The 22047-nt window shown below is 39.5% G+C and overlaps 2 protein-coding genes across 5 annotated transcripts in view; both read right to left on the reverse strand.

Annotated features, from left to right (window-relative positions):
* The window catches only part of LOC113105438 (protein NDRG2-like), a 36615-nt gene extending 30143 nt beyond the window's left edge, over nt 1–6472 (reverse strand). The window contains exon 1 of the mRNA XM_026266505.1: nt 5917–6472. The gene's annotated coding sequence lies outside the window, so the exon portion shown is untranslated. The remainder of the gene's footprint in view (nt 1–5916) is intronic.
* Nucleotides 6473–12931: 6459 nt separating this feature from the next.
* Nucleotides 12932–21643, reverse strand: LOC113105457 (heterogeneous nuclear ribonucleoprotein C-like). Of its 4 annotated transcripts, none has more exons than XM_026266528.1 (10): nt 21499–21623; nt 19761–19782; nt 18295–18339; nt 16537–16802; nt 15461–15533; nt 15325–15372; nt 15036–15193; nt 14747–14860; nt 14544–14662; nt 12932–14464 (listed from the first exon to the last, which is right to left on the reverse strand). In XM_026266528.1, exons 3-10 carry the CDS (start codon nt 18297–18299, stop codon nt 14363–14365), a joined length of 885 nt encoding a protein of 294 aa, XP_026122313.1. In that variant the 5' UTR covers nt 18300–18339; nt 19761–19782; nt 21499–21623; the 3' UTR covers nt 12932–14362. The 4 variants fall into 4 exon arrangements, with proteins under 4 accessions (XP_026122313.1, XP_026122314.1, XP_026122312.1 ...); XM_026266529.1 differs by having other exon boundaries at nt 19761–19786; nt 21499–21612; XM_026266527.1 differs by lacking the exon at nt 19761–19782 and having other exon boundaries at nt 21499–21643.
* Nucleotides 21644–22047: the final 404 nt, after the last annotated feature.

Genomic DNA, 22047 nt, shown 5'->3' on the forward strand with positions numbered 1-22047 from the left:
GAAAAGGCAAAACGAATTACCCGATCAGTGGCGGGTTTTATTGCCAAAGATCTGCGCCCGTACTCCGTTGTGGAAAACCAAGGATTTCGCACGATGTTACAGGTACTTGAGCCACGATACACTTTGCCCTCACGTCGTTATTTTAGTGAGACGCCTGTCCCCGCACTCTACAGTGAGTGTAAAGATCACATCTTAGAATCCCTAATTTTCCCTGTCACACAAATTGAGAACTGTTTATTCTTAATGATTGTTCATTGCAATTGTATGTCTTACCATTCATTCAGAGTTTGTTAATCCTGAAAATAACTTTGTTAATAAATTAAAAGTATTGAAAAAGAAATATTTATTATATTAATATTTTTAAACACTTTACAATAATTATATGGCTTGAGTTGAGGTTTATCATACAGATTAAAAGTGTGAATCCCATCTCTTTCGTTTAGTTTGTGTTTTTCGAATAATGATCAAACAATACCCAACGATTTTCTAATATTATTTTTGCTTGGAATGCCCATTCCTACTTTCTTTCTTTCTTTCTTTCTTTCTTTCTTTCTTTCTATCCATCCATTCCTTTGTATCAAGCGTGTCTTTTTCTCCAGCAGTATGAAGAAATCTCACTCTTGGTGAATCTCAGCAGACTGAATTTCATCAAATGACTTGCTGATTCATTACGGCTCAGCATGTCCTTGTGATTTTTCAGCAAAGCACAAAGACTCAAATTAAACTTTCGAGGTGATTAAGCGTCCGGGCACAGCTGAAGCGCATCATTAAAGAGCCACATCACTGAAAGACAAGATGTTCTCTTCCCTAAACCGGAACGACCTTCACGCTGGAGGCTCGTCACCATTTGGACACGACACAGAAACACTCCAGATCTTATGATGCAGATATAATCTATGAGCACCGCCTTGAGGATGTGACATCACTGAAACGCCTCCAACTCCTTCGCTTATGTAAACCCTTCAGTTTACCCACAATTCTCCACTGCTTCAGTGTTTCATAACGTAAGTCCACAAGACGCAAGACAAAACAAGAAAGTCTTTTCAGGCAAATGCTGCATCAAAATGATTTATGTAATTGCTTTCATTGCAAAACACATAAGAACAACTCTATAGCCAAAAGCAACATGTGGGCGGAGCCAAATCACCATAAAACTGTCGTTATTAAGTCAGTAATTGAAGACTGGTTACAACAAGCCATGACAACTAATTTACATAATATATCTCATATAGGGCTGGGTTATTTATAAATATGCATTTACATACACACACGCATAATTTACACAGACTGACATTTAATCTTTTTATTGATATGCACAGTGCTTGAAGTGCTGGTGTGTGTACCACCCCATTCTGAGCATTGGATATGAGCCGAAACTTTCTAAATTTATATATTTTTATGTTCCTTAAGTTTATATCAGAGATGCTAGGGATGGTGGGAAAGCTAGCTTGCTATTGCTAGCCTTCCGAAATCAGCTACCATACATTTATCAAACGTATAGACACCAGTCACAAGACAAGGACGGATCACACAACCAGTCTAATTAGGAAAATTAAAAGAACATTACAATGACTGTGATATTTACAATGATTGTCAATTGTACGTCAACAACAATATTTCAAATATATCATGACTATCCTGTAATAAACAGTCCAAATCTCAAATACCAAAACATTTAATCCCACTCAAGATACTGCTCTTACAAATCCACCTACAGGCCAGTATTTCTCCTCTTCCTTCAGATGCATGAGCTAAAGAGGGCAGAGCGAGGTGAGTGAGTGAATGAATGGGAGAGAAACCCACAGAGAGCAAAACTATCTGGAGCTGAAGGGTTGGAGGATGCGTGGGAACAGAGAGAGCGTTGTAACTCCAGGAGCTGATCCACAAACACTCTTCATCTGTCTGATTCACCCAAACTCTTCTCCTCACTCTCACTGCAGTGATACCTTTGAATAGTACACCTTCGGGGTTTCGCTGTTACACTCTTACACACATATTCAATGTTTGTGTGCATACCACACGATGGATGGAGGGATGGATGGATGGAGGGATGGGTGGATGGAGGGATGGATGGACGGAGGGATGGATGGATGGATGGATGGAGGGATGGATGGACGGAGGGATGGATGAATGGAGGGATGGAGGAATGGATGGATGGATGGATGGATGGATGGATGGATGGATGGATGGAGGGATGGATGGATGGATGGAGGAATGGATGGATGGAGGAATAGATGGATTGAGGGATGGATGAATGGAGGGATGGAGGGATGGATGGGATAGATAGATAGATAGATAGATAGATAGATAGATAGATAGATAGATAGATAGATAGATAGATAGATAGATAGATAGATAGATAGATAGATAGATAGATAGATAGATAGATATAATCTAAAAGTCTGTCTGGACCAATCAAATTAGAGCACTACAAAACAACTAAACTGTTGTGAGTCAGGCCCGGTTCTACAGGGGTGCTAAATTCCCTCAAATGAATTCAATAGCACCCTCAGTTAAAGCCGTAATAATGACATTTCATTGGAAATTTAGCAAACTATCCTGTGCGTTATGGTTTGCACTCTGGGCATCAGTTTCTATTTCAACATGTTTGTGCAGAGTTAAAGGGGGGGTGAAATGCTGGTTTTCACTCAATCACCTGTTAATCTTGAGTACCTATAGAGTAGAACTGCATCCTTCATAACTCCAAAAAGTATTTAGTTTTATTATATTCATAAGAGAAAGATAGTCTGTACCGATTTTTCCCGGAAAAACACGACCGGCTGGAGGCATGACATGTGGGCGGAGCTAAAGAATCACGAGCGGAAACTGAACGAGAGCAGCAGCAGCAACGACTCGCTCCGAGCGGGGCTCGAACCCGGGTCTCCGGCATGGGAGGTGGACACACTAACAAGAAGGCAGAGATATTTGAAGCAGTTTTACTCACCGCCTGCGGTTCCAACACTCGATCGTGACCCTTTTTCGTTGGGATTGCATTATCCTTAAGAAATAAACGATACGCAAATCCGTCGTCAAACTGGGCCTTGTTTGTAAAACAAGCATCTTCGAAATGCAGGGAACAAACACAAACACTTGCACAACTTCGTTGATGCTCTATAAAAATAAACTCCATCCACTGGTCCCTTAATGCTGTTTTTTTTTTTTTTTTTGGTAATCTGTGCAGGGTTGTCTTGCCCTGGCAACCAAAAACACACTTCTTTTGTGACATTTGGCGACGCTCTCGCTCTGATCAGTGAAGTCTGTTGTGCTCTCAGTGCTCTGCTATACGGGAGCACGCGCTCTTCCGGCAGAAGTGCCTCAGGACCCATATAAGGAAATTCCGCTCCATCTAACGTCACACAGAGCCATACTCGAAAAAAACTTTCCGAAACTTGTGACAAACCGGAAGGAGTACAAAAATAGGGAACAAAAATACTCCTTCAAAAGTACAACTTAATTTTTTAAACTTTGTCCATGTTTAGCATGGGAATCCAACACTTTAACAGTGTAAAAAACTCAGTATGCATGAAATAGCATTTCAACCCAAATCCCCCCCCCCCCAAAAAAAAAAAAAAAATTATATACAGTCTTGTTCAAAATAATAGCAGTACAATGTGACTAACCAGAATAATCAAGGTTTTTAGTATATTTTTTATTGCTACGTGGCAAACAAGTTACCAGTAGGTTCAGTAGATTCTCAGAAAACAAATGATACCCAGCATTCATGATATGCACGCTCTTAAGTCTGTGCAATTGGGCAATTAGTTGAATTAGTTGAAAGGGGTGTGTTCAAAAAAATAGCAGTGTGGCATTCAATCACTGAGGTCATCAATTTTGTGAAGAAACAGGTGTGAATCAGGTGGCCCCTATTTAAGGATGAAGCCAACACTTGTTGAACATGCATTTGAAAGCTGAGGAAAATGGGTCGTTCAAGACATTGTTCAGAAGAACAGCGTACTTTGATTAAAAAGTTGATTAGAGAGGGGAAAACCTATAAAGAGGTGCAAAAAATGATAGGCTGTTCAGCTAAAATGATCTCCAATGCCTTAAAATGGAGAGCAAAACCAGAGAGACGTGGAAGAAAACGGAAGACAACCATCAAAATGGATAGAAGAATAACCAGAATGGCAAAGGCTCAGCCAATGATCACCTCCAGGATGATCAAAGACAGTCTGGAGTTACCTGTAAGTACTGTGACAGTTAGAAGACGTCTGTGTGAAGCTAATCTATTTTCAAGAATCCCCCGCAAAGTCCCTCTGTTAAAAAAAAGGCATGTGCAAAAGAGGTTACAAATTTGCCAAAGAACACATCAACTGGCCTAAAGAGAAATGGAGGAACATTTTGTGGACTGATGAGAGTAAACTTGTTCTTTTTGGGTCCAAGGGCCACAGGCAGTTTGTGAGATGACCCCCAAACTCTGAATTCAAGCCACAGTACACAGTGAAGACAGTGAAGCATGGAGGTGCAAGCATCATGATATGGGCATGTTTCTCCTACTATGGTGTTGGGCCTATTTATCGCATACCAGGGATCATGGATCAGTTTGCATATGTTAAAATACTTGAAGAGGTCATGTTGCCCTATGCTGAAGAGGACATGCCCTTGAAATGGTTGTTTCAACAAGACAATGACCCAAAACACACTAGTAAACGGGCAAAGTCTCGGTTCCAAACCAACAAAATTAATGTTATGGAGTGGCCAGCCCAATCTCCAGACCTTAATCCAATTGAGAACTTGTGGGGTGATATCAAAAATGCTGTTTCTGAAGCAAAACCAAGAAATGTGAATGAATTGTGGAATGTTGTTAAAGAATCATGGAGTGGAATAACAGCTGAGAGGTGCCACAAGTTGGTTGACTCCATGCCACACAGATGTCAAGCAGTTTTAAAAAACTGTGGTCATACAACTAAATATTAGTTTAGTGATTCACAGGATTGCTAAATCCCAGAAAAAAAAATGTTTGTACAAAATAGTTTTGAGTTTGTACAGTCAAAGGTAGACACTGCTATTTTTTTGAACACACCCCTTTCAACTAATTGCCCAATTGCACAGCCTTAAGAGCGTGCATATCATGAATGCTGGGTCTCATTTGTTTTCTGAGAATCTACTGAACCTACTGGTAACTTGTTTGCCACGTAGCAATAAAAAATATACTAAAAACCTTGATTATTCTGGTTAGTCACATTGTACTGCTATTATTTTGAACAAGACTGTATATATATATATATATATATATATATATATATATATATATATATATATATATATATATATATATTTTTTTTTTTTTTTTTTTTTTTTTTTTTTTCTTTTTTTTTGCAAAACTTCTATTCTTCTTTCAAGTATTTGTGGCCCTGTTTTGGCTCCATTCACCTCACTTTGACATTGACACACATCTTCCAGTCACGGCGTGTAAGTGAGCAGAGCTCTGCAGAAGCCCACGGCTGGAGACAGCGCTTTGCATTTAACATTCAACTTCACATCAACCAAATGCAACACGTACATATGTCTCCTGCGCAAGATCTGCAAAATCCACGAACAAAGACCATCATCATTCAAACCTCTAGTATTCTGGAATCTGGCTGGTGTTAACGTTTGCGCGCTCACATCCAATAAATCCACCAAAAAACTCTTGGAGAAATGTGCATTCATGACTCATATCAAGCTGGATTTAATGCTGCTTTATGTTTACAGGTTTCCAGCCGCTGGAACACATTAGGCTCACGTCTCGAGTGTTGTTTAAAACGGATACTTACTACTGCTATGGTCTAAGAATATCTACGTTTTATTTCATTGTGCAAAACAAACTGCAGTTATAGGCAATACAATGCTGCATGCATTAAAAACAGTAATGCGACACATAGGCAAGTGTAACTTATTATTGCATGCATATAGGCTGTTATAACGCCTTGCACTTACCTCTTATGCAAAATAACTATGATGTCGGCGTGCCCAATTTCCCTAAATTGCAGAAATGAGCAAAAGTCGCCAATCCTTTGTCCGTGAAATAGTCTATCAATGTGTTTGTTACAGTCTTGATCCTGGGACGCTCCCAGTGCTCTTGAGCTCGCACTTTCTGTCCAGCAGTGTTTGTTATTTTCTTTCCCTCTTTTCCTCTCTGTCTGTATTACCCCGCTGTTGTCCTTTCTGGAGCCACAGAAAAAAATCGTACAAAATATGGAGCCATCAATCAAATAAGTCGACTTGAGTTATAGATGGGGGAGCGCAACATTAACCATGGTGCTCCAATCGCTCGTGCTGAGGTGTTTTCAGATCAGCTGTGTGGCGCATGTGTTAAGTTATCTATTACTGCCAGAAATCCATCAATATATCGATAAACAGACGCTAAAAGTCGACGAAATCCCGCTCTTATAACATCGACTCCCCCTGTTTTCAGCAATGGTTCGCTCCCGTTGTTGAATCGCCCGGTGGAACAAAACGCGTTCGCATTCCAAGCCTCTGGTTACAGCTGCGCCACAGTCTTGAGCAAGAGCTCCGTGTGATTCGACCGAGTCAGAAGACAATAATACACTAATCTCTCGTTTCTCGCAGAAATACACAGGATATGTAAAATGGGGTCGACGAGTGATTTGTAGAAACGAGTGGAGAAGTGGAGGCTCCTCATCACGAGCTCGCCTCAGGCACCAGATCCTGATGGAGACTGTATTCATACAGGATAATTAAAACCTCTGTACAAGGACACTTCATCACAACCGTTACTCTGACAGATAACTAAATAAATCACCATGTGGTAGCCTATTTCTATTAAGAAAAAAACTGAAAACATCAGTATGTCTAGCAGGCTTTTAACAAGTATTATCAGTAGATTTCTATCAAACATATTCTATGGGTGTAAAAGTATCTCAAAACATTGCAGTTTCACAAGTGCTTAATTCAAACATAGAGACCGAATATAGAGTTTGACAAACTGAAACTGTAATTCTGGCAGAGATGTTGTTTATTAAAGATCTGCACCAAGAAATAAACTGAGTTGTGTTACTAGCCTCCGTTTGACAATGGCTGGATCAATGAGAACAGTTATAAACTCGATTTGTGTGATGAAATCACATATTGCGTTAATCTACACTGAACCTAGTGTTTTACAGATACCAGGTGTAATAACAAAGCAGATTTCATCACTCACTCACTAAATTTATATTTCTTCTCAGATTGCACAGAATCTTAATGTAGTCAAATCATGGTAAATCTGTAGCCCAGGCAAAGTCTCCCAAAAGCACTAAGCCACGTGTAAAGCTCAGTTCAGTGGGTTCAGTCAGCCCAGGAGCATGTTGGGAAATATTCAGGGTCTCTCAGCCCCCTTAACACAACTATATGGGACGTTCAGATCTCTGTTGCACAACGTGAAGCTTTACAGAAGATAACAGTTAGCTGACCACAGGATTTCTGCTGAAAAACAACATCTGCCAGCCACCATGTGTCTTTTCTCCACGACTTACAAGAGTCTGTGGACCCGTGCTAAACCTGATAACAGAAACCAGCTGTTCTTCAACACACTTGAACATATCAATGAGATTAACTCGACGTTAATGGCTGCTGGTGCACATTTCGAGTCGACATGAAGCCCTTTTTATTTCAATAATGTGACGTCTGCGCTCTGCTGGAGCAGTGGTGATCGACAGATGAGCTCTTTTGTAGGAGTGAAAAGAATCAAAAGAGTCTGAAATAATGCAGGAATGAAGTGAGACGGGTTTATGAAAGCACAGCTGAAGCTCTGACGTGAACATTAATCAGCAAACGTGAAGATCAGCTTTAATGATCTCAGCTTTAGAAGGATGATCACCATCCTTTTGAAATCAGTGGAGCTTTTAAAGGCAGTGTTTGACACCTTGAAATAGATGATTCAACTAAAAACACATTTCAGGGACCAGTTTTTATCCTTTGGGTCCTTTTATCCTTTATTATTTTGTCCTTATCAGCTGCTTTTATGATGTTTAACAGCTAATTACCCTCCTCCATCCCCAGCTCCACCTCTCGCTCAGGATACGACTGTCTGTTTCTCCTCTGAATCAGACTTGATTTCATGCCGACCTCGTTCTTTTTTGGGACTCGTTTTAAATCTTATAAGCTGCTTTTTGCCTCATGTTAACAAGTCTGGAGTTAATGAGACAGAAAGTGGCTTTGTGATGTAGTGTATGACACAATCCTGCAGATTGTTTACAGTGTGCCACTATTTCAGTCACACACAGCGTCTGCTGAATTAAGTGCCCTATAGAAAGCCGAAAACAATGTGACCCGTCGCCAAAGACCACAGCGAACCCCGGCTAAAATTACACACAACAAACGCAGGAGCGCACAAATGCAAACACACACCGCAGGAGCTGGAAAACACTTCTCAGTTTCAAGGCTTTGTGTTTGAGGCCCAGCGGTCAGACGTTTGGCTCGAGCTTTATTTTGATTCTGGTAAGGATTTCTCTCTGTGAGGTGATGTTTCCAGAGCACGGGGGTATTTTAGGTCACGGGCCGTGCTGGAAAAGCTGATTTAGACTAAATGTGCTGGATAAATGATCGTTAAAGGGAAAGTAATGTAAGTGAGTGATGGCAGAATTGTGTTGTTAGTGGTCACATCTTTTTGGCACAAGTACAGCAATCTTACTTGCAACAAGTATCTCTGACTGCACAGTTGCATTCACATTCAGTAAAGCTCTCTGTCATGTACATTAGCAGCAAGTGTGTGTGTGTGTGTGTGTGTGTGTGTGTGTGTGTGTGTGTGTGTGTGTGTGTGTGTGTGTGTGAGCAGCTCCAGAGCTCTGGAAAAGGCAAGCCTGGTTTCCTGCTCCTCTCTCTCGTCTGATTGGCTGAGGGTGATTTCTCAGGAGGTGACATCATCACACTAGTGGCTGACCTACATTAGTGTGACATCAGACTCTCTCACACACACACACACACACAGTTAGTCAGCAGCGTTTGCTCATTAAAGCGTAGCAGAATCTCCTGAAACAGGACAGATTGTCTTCAGACTTCAGCCCTGCCGTCTCTAATCACATGAGATTGAAAAAATCTCTCCAGATGCTCACACACACACACACACACACACATCAGCAGACAAAGCACTACATGATCAGCTTCAGCAGCACAGAAAATGACAGAGAAATCAAAAAATATCTATTTAATAACCAGCTATTACTGCTGAATAACCAGAGGATGTATGTGATCTTATGTGGGATTTACAATACACACAACAGAACAACTTCTGAAATGTGCTTGTTTTATCTTTTAAAGGAGCACTTCTATCAATGTAAACTGACTTTTAGTAATATAAGCTGGTCAAAACACTTCAATTACATGAACTATAGTTTGATCGTTCACTCGAGGATGCCACTTCAAGTATTTTTAATCGTCTTCTGTTATCAGAGTAATCAGAATGATTTCAGATCGACTGTTGAACATCATTAATCACATCCATAGTCTTCACTGATGTGTATGCGGGTTCTTTCCCTCCAAACTGATGTCACTTCCTGCGAGATGATGTCATACAGCAATGTAAATATTCTGAATGTACGTTGGTCAGTGTATAGTCATTCATAGTTTCAACACTGTGATGAAACTGCAGTGAAGTGAAGGTTATGGATGGAGTCTGTGGAGGACAGGTGCAGCACAGATCAGATTCATCTCACACTCTTTTCTTCCTCTTCCTCTCGTTCTCAGATCCAGTTTCTGTTTCTCACATCTTCTGTTCTCTCTCACAAAACACACTCGTGATTTACACACATTTACACCCTTCAGATGAAACACAGCTCCTATCTGTGTCTCTGGGAGTCTCATATTTAAATAAGAAGAATTAAAATAAGCTAGCAATAGTAAAATATATACATTCAAATAAATATCCGTAGTGCAAGCAGAGTAGATCAATAATATTAACTAATTAAACAACAGCAATACAAAATTATATTTTAATTTATAATTGTATATGTTAAAAATAAAACAATATAGCAATTATAAAATATTGAATAAAACAAATGATCAACAGTGCAAATAAAGTAAACCAGTAAAAGCAGAAAATGTAAATAGTGTAAACCAGGAATATTTCCAGAAATACAATAACAATATGGCAAAATTATATTTCAATAAAATGTACTACATTTAATTTAATTTAATTGAGCAAATGGAGTAACACCATAATAGTAACAAAGTTCAATAAAATGTGAACGGAGTAAACTATTAGTTGAAGAAGTAAGAACACAAATACAACAAAATAAATATAGATAGTGTAGACAGAGTAAAACCATTAATATTGACAAAAATAACAGTAATACAACATGATATCTCAATAAAATATACATTTAATTTAATTTAGAGCAAAGTAGAGTAAACCGCTTGTATTAATAATAAATCATTGATAAAATAACACTGATGATGAGTAAAATATCAAGAATCCAAACATTTCAATCAAATATAAAACAGTATTATATTCAAATCTAAATGAACAAAGATGCAGATAACAGCAAAACTGCTAAATATTATTGATTTTTTTATAATTAATGAGAAATTTAATTTAAAATAGAAAGAAGAGTTATGAGAGAGATGTAAGGAGATGTATATGTCTCATAGTGTGAGGTGTAAACACTAGTGTGCTGCAGTCAGCAGTTTTCCTAGTGCACTATTTGTGTCTTGTTCTCTAAAGCGTCTCACGTCGCTCTCGGCTCGCTTTGTTCGCTCTCATTTCCATTCTAACAAGTCACCCTTAGACCAACAGCAGCACAACGCAGCCTGCAGAGGGTCAAACACACACTGATACACACAATACACACTGAGAAGTCACGCTTCCACTGAACACACACACAAAACTCACACACTCGGTCAGGAACAAACACAGTCTCTTCTCAAAGAAACACACAGGTATTTCAACACACACACACACACACACACACACACACACACTGTAGACGAGCCAGATTCACCACAGCAAACTCATAAGTCAGCTTGTGGCCCAAACATGCTGAAGGATCTCCCATGATGCACCAGTGTTTGAGCATCTTTCACCAGGCTGTGTGTGTGTTCCTGTCGTCTTTCTGGTTTACTGAGTCCATTATGTCTGTTTGCCTGTCATCGTGAAGAGTCATGTCACATCACACATGTACGAGTGTGTGTGTGTGTGTGTTTGCCTGACCTCGAGATGGAGTGTGATTGCAGAAAGTTGTGTAACTCTCCGTATGGAGAAGTGTGCGGTTGTGTATCTGACCTATGCTCATTTCAGCGAGTGAATGTGCAGGTGTGTGTGTGTGTGTGTGTGTTGACCAGTTGCAGTTATTTAGGATGGATGGATGAAAAGGTACACAGAAAGACATATAGATGGTGAATGTTAATAGGTTTCCCCACAGCAGAAAAGAAAATGGAGTGATGGATGTCAAAGTAAAAATGACAGGATCATAAAACAAAGAAGAAGATGATGGAGGAAGGAGAAAGAGCAGAGCTGAAGAAACAGAGAGGCTGATGAGAGAGAGAGAGATGACAGATCGCCTGAATGCATGAGTGTGTGTGTGTGTGTGTGTGTTCACTGCACTGGAATGATTGTGAGCAGTGAGGCATTAGACGTGCAGCACTGTCACACACACACACACACTTCATTAATGAATATTGGTGTGCGGCTGGCGTGCTGTTCTGCCATCTGTGGCATGCTTGTGCAGTAATCGTTGTCTTCATCTTCACTTCATCGGTCCTCGTTCACTCGCTGTGTTTGAAACCGAGCAGATGTGTGTCACAAATTCAATTCATTTGATTGTTCCTGCATCTGTCCGCCTCCAAAGCTCCAGAATAATGGCACCGAGTCATTTCATTTGTATGAAATAATCCCCCTTTAATTAAATTGAACAGAGTTTATTTCATACGAGTCTGTTTCACGTTGCTCAGGTTCCTGAGATCTGTCTGATAGACCGAAGGTCACAGAAGAACATGCAATCATTCTGTCCTCGGTTAAAAAAACTTCTGATGAAATAAAGTAAAACCAGGAGACAAATCAACTAATGAAACAGAACAATGTATACAGCAGGGCTGAGCGATATGGCTACAAATATCACAAAAGGCTATTTTATTTCCTATTATATAATACTGATATTTATCGCGATGTTAGTTTCTGAATCCTGTCATAATTTCTTCAAGTTAAACCAGGCTTTATATTAACAGGTTGTCATCCAAGTCTTCCAGTTTCAGAGTTTATTCAACAGTAGTTTTTATTTTTTAATTCCCCTCAAAGGAAACTGCGTAAAACTGGTGAAGCATCTCTGGAGATGAAGTGCATGTCCTCATATCGAGACACAGAAACCTCAACCTCTAAATCATTCAATTACACTCCCAGGGCCTAAACAGAAAATGTTTTGAGCAGTTTAGGTTGTGTTTTAACAAGTCCTCTAATTTTGCAGCAACAGACAGATCGAGAGACGAATGCAGAAGATGAATCTGAAAGGCCAAAAAAATTATACATCACACATCATCAATAAACATTCAACAGCATGCAACATTCAGAGAGTTCTCAAGAAAATAAAAATAAAAAAAGAAAAGATGAGACTCGTTGGAGAAGCTAAACTGAAACACTTCCAAACATTTGCTACAGGCCTAAAAATAATGAGATTTCATTGTGGATGACAGCAACACAAATTTACAGCAGATATCTCTATTGAAATATAACAACCCTAAAAACATCAGTGACAGACAGCGGTGATACAAGCACCATTCAGAAACTGATTGAATGCAGTGCAGCGACTGTTGAACGACTCCAATTAATCAGGGTTTCTGTTAATTAGTTTATTGAAGTGAAGGAAATCGTTTTGCAGAAAGGCATTTGATGAGACCGTCTCAACTTGTAAGGATGCAAGCATAATTAAACACTTCACGGCTACTCTTTGGAAAATAAAAAGCATTGAAGTAGTTCATCATCATATAGCAGTTGTTCCAGATTCTTACAGTAAGAGCCAACGTGTCATGAACATTTGTAGTTTTATTGAAACTTATAACACAGACCAAACAGAAGACAAACAAAACAAATAGAAACAAAATGGCTACAAACACACGTAGTATTTACCAGAAGCAAACTCAGCTCTTAGTGTCACTGCACACAGATACAAACACACGGGTAAAATCACGTTAACTGTACAATCCAAACTTATTCTCACACACTCAGTGCCCACATACAGAATATAAAACAGTTCAATCAAACAAACAGTATTTCTGTGAGGTTAAATAACAGAACGGGGCCACACTGCCACCCACTGGTCAGGATGAGTAACTTTACATTTATTCCCAAAACAAGTCCTAGAAGAGCATTGCTGTGGCTGAACCAGCGCACAAATAAGAACAATTGGGTTCAGTTTGTTAGGGTTTGGGGACTTTAGTCTGCCAAGAGCTTTGGGAAACAATCTGAGACTCTTATGAGAGTCTAGTATGTGTAGGAGTAGACGGCGACAACAAGCGTTTAAGATCAGAAATCTGCACAGAAGGGTCTCACAACCAGAAGAATCATGGAAAGCATTGGTGAAGACAGACGTATTTGAGCGCGTCTGTGCAATTTCAATCTGCACAGGCCGGTTTAAAGAGTGAATGACCTCAAGAACATAGCAGAACGTTCCCGAATTCCATCCACCATTATCGCCACCGTAAGTCATGCAACGGACTAAGACTTTAAAAACACCAGAGAAGAACAACCTGAACCTGCCAGAAGTGGGAAAGGAATGGCTTGACAATCCAATGTGTTTATATTGGCAGCGTATGGTTGGTGCAAACCAATTAGCAAGGTTGAACGTACAAGTTAGTGTCTCTTTAAGAGCTCTAATGTCCAAATTTGATGCATTCTGATTGGCTCATCAACGTGTCAATCACTAAACCACACGGTAAACCTACATTAGTCGTTCAGGATGGTAATTATCATTGACAAATACTGAGCTAGCCTTAGGGGTTGAAAAGTTATGAAACTGGTTACTTATTTTTGCTTTAACCTTCATCTAAGCACAACCTATAACTGATAGTTTGGTCAAATCCGATAGCCGTGTAGCACGTGGTTCATCCTCCAAATTTCCAAACACAATCGAGCTGTTGGGTTGCCAATCTTTAAAACGGCTTGTCAGCAAACTTGTTCAATGTCACACCAATGAAGGAGATTTATTTCAATGCGATCTAAAGTATTTTCTCAATCCAAAGCATTCAACCGTTTTAAATTCAAGAAATACACAATCTCATGGAAAGCTGGCTCGAGTCAGGGGTTTACACGGCTTCTCTAAAAAGTGTCATTTTCATGATCCACAGAGTCTTAGTTATTGCTCTGGACTTCTAAAATAAAACTAAGTGTGCGTTGAAGGTCAGAGGATCTACTCTACATCTCACGGTGAGCATGCATGCGTGTCTGTGTCTGCAGTGTTTAAGAATGGTCTCCGTTGGCGCTGTCCCCATCGTCCTCTCCTTCCTCCTGCTCACCTTCCTCTTCTTCATCATCATCATCCTCCCTTCCTCGACTCTTGATCTGCACAAACCAGAAGTGACGGGTGAATACGAGCGAGTGGATGCATGATTTCTGACTGTGTTGTATGTCTTTCACTCACCTCCTCTTCCTCCAGCAGGTCTCCATCGTCCTCATAGTCGTTCATTTCTGAGTTCTCGCGCTCTTTCTTGCTGCTGGAGTGCTGTGGTGACACTTCATCTGGTTTAGAGCTCTTCACCTCTGTGCAGAAATGTGAGGAGAGACTGATTAGAAATGACTAGTTTTACTGGTTTTGTGCGGTTGTAGGGTCTGTGTGGCATGTACCTGATTTCTTGCTGTGGTCTCTCTCCATGCGCTCCAGGCTCTCCAGCAGATAGTCCACTTTGTGTTTAATCTGAGTCAGCTCCTTCTTAATGGTCTGTAGATCATCAACTCTCACTGCACACAAACAGGAATATAATCTGTGCTTGCTAAACATCTCAGACATTGAGGTGCTTATTAGTCCAGATGTACACTACAGTTCAAAAGTTTGCTGTTAAGATAGTGTCATTTGTGAAAGAAGTCTCTTTCACAAAAACGAAGATGTATGAAATGGAGAAAAACTGCTCCTCACTGGTGCGGGACGTGCGCTGGCTGCTCTTAGAGGAGAAGCTGCTCTTGGTCCTGCGGCTGCCACCGCTCACGCTCACTCGCGCTCGTTTGGAGGGAATCACCGGCCGTGAGAGCGGAGGAGGAGGAGGAGGGGGGACGCGAGACGGGTACGAGTACATCCTGAAAACACACGCTCAGATTAAACCACACCATCCTGGAATCGTGCAATCCCAGTTCAGACAGACATTAAAAGCCTTTAATGAATAATGATAGAAAAAGCTCTTTGCACAGCGTTTGATCAGTGATCTCACCTGTCATAGTAATCTCTCTGAAAGTCATAGTCCAGATCAAATGAAGGACTGTTGGAGGAGAAAGCAATTAAAGAATGAACAGGGGGAAAAATACTTACACACTTTTTTTTTACATATATGTACATTGAATACAAACCTGTACATATCTCCTGCAGAGCGCTTAGTAGTGTTTGGCCGATGGGGTTTTGGCTCCCCAGCCAGATTTATATCTGAAAAAGCAGAAAGATTGAACACACATGAAGAAAAAAGAACGTCACTTAGTATTCACGGAATTGGATGAAAGCATCTTGAAAATGAATAATAAAAAAATGGTGCTGATGCACAAGCCTGTATCTTAAGTCATCCTAAAACTAACAGAATATTTCTTAGAGGACCAATCACCCTCGAGCAACTGAAGGTTAACAATCCCTACAAATAATGCTGTATTTACCAGTTTGGGGCACAAGATTGCAATACGACTGGATTTTCTTTGAGCTTCAACTTTTGAATTCAGACCATGTCCAATTAAAGATATTCAGCAGAAATGTCCTGATCTCAATTTCCCTCTCCACTATCCATATCAGGATAAATAACTTTTTTGTTCTTTTTTTCATTTTGCATAAAATAAATGACTGAGATTTAAGATCATGACTTTTTTGCACTGTGCGTATGTTTATTACGTAATATAATAATTGCATAAATGAAAGCATAAACGGTCATAAAAATTGTGACGTTACAAAAACAAATCTTGATTTAAGCAAAAAGTAATTCCTTATTCTTTAGAATTTTGGTGGAAACAAATTCTTGACAGGTTATGTGAGATTAACCAAGACCATCACATATACAAAAACAGTTCTCTCATTACCATGAAATGGAAGAAAGTATAAAAGTCTCGCCTTCTTAATAAAATGGCCAATCACCCATTGGGTAAGTCACTTCAACTGCCATTATAATCTTACTACAGAAACAGACCTATGCTTGGGATTACGAATGCACAAATTCGGTGCCAATTTGAAATACGCCATTTAAATATTCAGTCTGGTCAGCAGATTTTAGTATTTCCCCATCCAAGTAGAACGAGTTGGTGTTGCATGTTTGGAAGCATTGCAAGTATGGACGCCAAGTGTGTTGACTTTTAAACAAATCGAAACAACCTTGGAAAACGAAGGTAAGAAATGAATCTACATAGACCTGCATCAACGAGATCTTCGCAGTGGAGATCACACTACTTACCGAGCACCTGTCCGACGATCATCCGCCCATCTTCACCAGCGACTGCGGCTCTGGCGTTCCTCTCGTTGGCGTACTGGACGAAGGCGAAGCCTTTGTGCACAGAGCAACCCACGATCTTCCCGTACTTACTGAAGATGGCCTCCACATCAGCCTTGGTCACCAGCATGGTGTTGAGGTTCCCGATGAAGACCCGGGAGTTCAGCGAACGCGGATCGGTCTTGTTGGTGACGTTGCTGGCCATCAGGCTGCTGGTGGTTGGGGAATGTCTGGGTGAAAAGAGAGGAATAGAGGGGTGCAGAAGATCGACAGAGACAGGAAGAACAAATGAGAAATTAGCGCCGATTACTAGATCACTGGCCTCCATAACTACGTTTCCATCCAAAGTTGCTAATTGAACCTAAAATGGAGCATCACGTGAACCATTTGCAAATTAAGCAGTTTCCTTTCCATATGTTCAAGAGATCAGAGATCTTCACTTCACGGTAAACTGCTCAAATATATCCATAATAAAAATGGACGCTGGTGCACATGCAACTGATGGAATGTAATTATCGTCGCCATGTAATGTGCGGGAATGCAAAGGTTTGAAACAGTTTTAGGATGTAAATACACCAAATTATTTTGATGACAGACTTTGCACAGCCATTTCAGAATCACTATACATTTTAGATGGTGTGTAATGTGATTGGTCCACTGGTAATTACGGTTATCCAATCCTGTGATTGGTTTTAATTGTGCATCAAGGGATTTGTCTGGTAAATGCATTTCTTTTGGAGGCCATGCGCACAACTTCTAATAGTGTATTTTAAGATTTTGCATGCATGTGACGTTAAGCAATATCTGAATTTGCATAAAAAAATACATGGATGGAAACAGCTAGTGAGACCAGATTCATTCTTGAAATCTAAAATCAACGTATTTGCAACCCGTTTTTCTTTCAAAATAGCATTTACTGATGAATTACTTGCAATAAGACTAATATGAAAGTAAATGGGGTCATTTTTGGTTTCACGTGGACTTTCTCGGTTTAAAAAGGGAACCACATGAAGTTTACAGCCCTGATCAATACTTAAACATTTCCAATTGCTCCACTACTATGAACATTACCAAGAACAATGCTTGTGAAGAGCAAACATGAAGATATACAGTTTCTAACAATCAAACTAAAATAGTTAACATTAATTTCATAAGTTATATCAACTCATATGTTTAAAGTAAGAGCCACAGCAGTCATATGAAGCTTCCCTGTGCTATAATGTGCATCGCTACACATTTAAAATCAAGAGATTCCCTCTATGAACTAGACAGGTGTGTATGTGGTAGTCTTGGGCAGTTTGTTGGTCAAATGCCCCACAGGGGACGGCGTTCGTATCTGTATAAACCAATACTGAGCGGGTAATGTGGGAATGTATGACCTGCTGAGACATCACACATGCAAACTAAAATGTGAAAGTGAAACTAAACGCCTGCTGCATTTAAGATTAAATAAAGAGGCCTTATAGTATTGGTTTATGGGTTTGACAGAGTCAAATGGGAAGAAATGCACTGAACGGTGAACTTACTGAGGGAAATGTATGTTTGTGTGTGTGTGGATCACGGTCTGTGCTTACTACACGTTTAAAAGGTAAACTGGTATGTTTGAGCTGGTGTTTTGGGGCACTTTTGGGACACTTAGCAACCTGACCTCCACATGACGTGCACATTGAGATATTTAAGTGTTCTGAGGGGGATGTTGGGGGTTGAATAGTCAGAACTCACTCCATTCTGTCTGTATTTCAGGTCGAGTCGTCTGTCTGCCTGATTCTGTTGGAGAGAAGAGGGTTGTTATTGGACACCGTTGAGCTGCTGCTCAGCAGTGCATTGTGGGTGAAGGTCGTACTGCGTGGGTGGGTGATGTAACCCACCGCACCAATCTCAACACTTTCCCAAGGACAAACAAGCAGTCTAGTGTTTGGATGCTGCCACCCAGTGGTTGGTGCACATTAAATCCACACAAATAACCCAAGTGAAAAAAAGAGCAGCCATGTCACTGTAATGTTAGATAAACCCGCTCAATGTCACATGATCCCTATATTTCCTTTCAAAGAGTCAAAAAGAGTGATGTTTCCCAGTCACGTGAGACAAGCATATCCTGCGCTAATGGAAAAGAAAAAAAAATTCACAATGCCACCAACAGATTAAAAAGGTCTATCAAACGATGCCGTCGGCAAAGCTTAAGATGCACCATTAAGTCTGCATCATAGCTGAACAAAAAGATGAATATCTGTAGGAAATTATCACTTTATAGGGATCAAAGAGGGTGAAACGGTCACTGTGGACCAATTACAGAGTGAGTCAGAGGTGAAATTAAAATCTCCCCAGGCACTATTATAGACAGCAGAACAATAAACATGCATTTAAGGAAAATTAGGCCCTGTATGTATCTATAACGTCATAAATATAACAATAGCAGCTACCTTTGCTTCAAATTATAACAACTTATAACTACATCAATATTTCAGCTGTACAGAATTATTCTATAAATCAAGACCAAATTATGATGCAGTTAGCATTGTTTTCACCACTGCCAGTAGAATGTGGGTGGTCTAGAACACAATAATGCCATTTAATGGGAAAACATAAGTTTTAATATGAAATTTAGATGTTTATTCTTGCTAACAACAAATTTCACATGGCAAGATGAAGATTTGTTTGCACTCATCCAGAAGGACAGAAAAGGGGTTTAAATGACAAAGTAAAAAAAGAAAAGAAAAAATAGTGGTAGTCAACATTTAAAGTGGATCAAATAAAGTTAAACATTTTGGTTTTCTGGTTTTAGGAGAACTTATAAAAGGTTTTGATCCATTTTAAATGATGACTAGTGTAGTAGATCTAAAATTATTATTGCCTTTTATATTACAATACCATTAATTCCCAAAATAATGCTAGAACTCAGTGTTTAGCAAAATGTGAGGTCTCTGTGAATGTTACGCATCTGAAGCGTGTGGTTTAGTGTTCTGCTGACCCGTTTGCTCAAACTTCTTTAGACAATTAACGTGTTTCTAATTGTAAAGCAAATCAAATCCACAAGACGACTAATAAAGTTGATCTGTTACTCTACAGCAGTTTTAAAGGTGACAGAAGTAGGTGGTAAAGGCTACACAGCAAATGGGAGGCTAATCTGAATAACACACTTTTCAGGAAGATTGGAGCGGAAGTGGAGAACAAAAGAAAACCCAACTTACGGATTGATGTGGCTCAAAAATGCTGCCTCAAAAACAAAAAAAGCAAAATGAATGAAATCAGAAATTAACATCTTTAGCTCCCTAAAGCAGGGAAAGTTTTTTTTTTGTTGTTTTTTTGTTAACAATCGAGATCTTTAGGGTTGGAAGACCTGAAATCTCCATGATAGGACTAATGTTTCTAAAGACAGATTTGGTGTAAAATATGGACTTGGGAATAGGAGTGTGACTAAAGAGCTGAATGTGTGTGTTGAATGCAAAGGTATTAATATCAGCAATGTGGGGTTCAGTCTCGACCAGGGTTTCCCAAAGTGTGGCCGGCGTATTTTGAGACAAATCAAATTCACACACCAAGAAAGGACACTGCAATGCAAAGACACTGGATCACTCCCATGTTATTAAACCCTGTTCATACTACAGATGTAGTGATGTTGCATTCTACTGCTTTGTAGATTAAAATGGGAATTAATGTCCAGTCTTACTGTACATACTTGCTTATGGCGTAAAAGTCAATAACAAAATGTACATATTAATTTATATACCCCCCCCCCCCTGCATTCTATATTGAAAGTAGTGGATAAGTTGGTTAGATACTCAATATCTTAATTTACTATAGTTGAAATATAACCCTGATGTGTGCCTAGTGAGGAACGGGATTTGGTGCATTTCAAATAGCAGATACTAATTTAGTGAAGACAAAACAATATTTGTATTTTCTATATCAAGCACAGAAAGACAAAGCAAATTTAAACCACTTTCTAATGTGAAATTGCATTGGAAATACTGTTCAAGACACATTAGCGATGTTTGTTTGGGAGGAGGGGGCATTATCATCATTCTCAATTCTTCGAGACATTACGAAACAACTAGAAGAGCTTCATAGGCTAACTTCTGGATTACATACACATAGGATATTAATCTGAACAGGTAGAGCATGGGGGCAATTGAGTTAAGGCAGTAATTTTGTCTTTGGCCCACTGGGCCTTCTTCAGACATTTATTTAATATTAATGCAACCAGTTCAATTCAACAATCTTGATGTACTTTTAATGGAAAGATTCCCATTTACATGATTTTGGGTGCACATTTTAATTGTTACATGGTCCATGCATTGATCTGAATTATTGCATGAGACAGAAAACGTGTTTTTTTTTTTTTTTTCAGTCCATTAAAAGTGCCGAGACAGAATTCAAAGCCTGCAAAAATCAATGGACACGATTCCGACTGGAACGACCCTCGAAAATAAGAGCAAAAATAACCCGAATAATGGTAAACTCAGTCCAAATGTCTACAACCGAATAAAAACAGTCTACTCGTGTTGGGAAAAACAGTCTTTCATGTTAAAAATGGCCTTAAAACGCGTTTATATTCTGAATCCTGAACATGGAGGGAAAAACGAGCCCATCTTGAAAACACAACCACCGGTCCATAAGAGACATTTCCTCCACATTAACTCCAAAAATCAAACAAACCAGCTGCTCTAGCAGTATTAGTCCTGCAAAAATGGGGTGAAAAATAACTCCTACTTTCAAAAATAAAATAAAAATCGTGCGGTCCTCTCAAAGCATACATGTTTTTCACTGCTCTACAACGGCATCACAAAATGTACGCCACCAAAGCCCAGCAGAAAACGACCAGAAAAATGCATTAAAAGTAAAAAATAAAAACACAAAAAATTCTCCAAAGATAGTTCAACGTCAGTCAAAAAAAGTGACAAAAATCTCTCGAAACAAAATACTCACCGGGAGTTTAAGACTAAAAATGATTAAAATTCGGTGCTGTACTGTTTTGTGGATACAGTCCGTACCAGCGCGTGCAGCAGACACCGACCAACAGACGAGGCACGAAATGGCGTCGCGCAAATACGCACTGGAAACAAGCCCCGCCCCACACTCTACATCCTCGAATATCATTGGCTACATCACAGCGCGCTGGGGAACAGCACGGCATTGATTGGTGGATTTACGCGTCAATCTCCTATACGTGGTTCTTCTTTAAAATAAAGAGTTCGTTTGATTGGTGGATTAAAGCACCAGAAGAAGAAGAAGAAGATTGGTGGATTAAAGATTTGGTTAAAGCAGTCCTCCTCCTTCAGAGAGTAAATGCCTTAAACCGAAATTAAAGGTCTGTACAAAACCATTGTAGTAACTACATTGTATAAAAAAGTATTTACTACATTAATACATGGTAAATTGCCAATTAAGGTAAACAAATTTTGCTATGTAGGCTAGTAAAAATATCTGTAAAAAAAACAAAAAAACACTAGGAGATAACATTTTTATATAACTGTT

This window comes from Carassius auratus, chromosome 7, assembly GCF_003368295.1.
Source record: "Carassius auratus strain Wakin chromosome 7, ASM336829v1, whole genome shotgun sequence".
NCBI lineage: Eukaryota > Metazoa > Chordata > Actinopteri > Cypriniformes > Cyprinidae > Carassius > Carassius auratus.

Excerpts from the sequence above, each read along its gene's own strand:
- LOC113105457 (XM_026266527.1), bottom strand. Across the intron at positions 15,534-16,536 it reads GATCGTCGGACAGGTGCTCG|ATATAAATCTGGCTGGGGAG; the intron begins GTAAGTAGTGTG and ends CTGCTTTTTCAG. Across the intron at positions 15,373-15,460 it reads TCTGCAGGAGATATGTACAG|TCCTTCATTTGATCTGGACT; the intron begins GTTTGTATTCAA and ends CTCCTCCAACAG.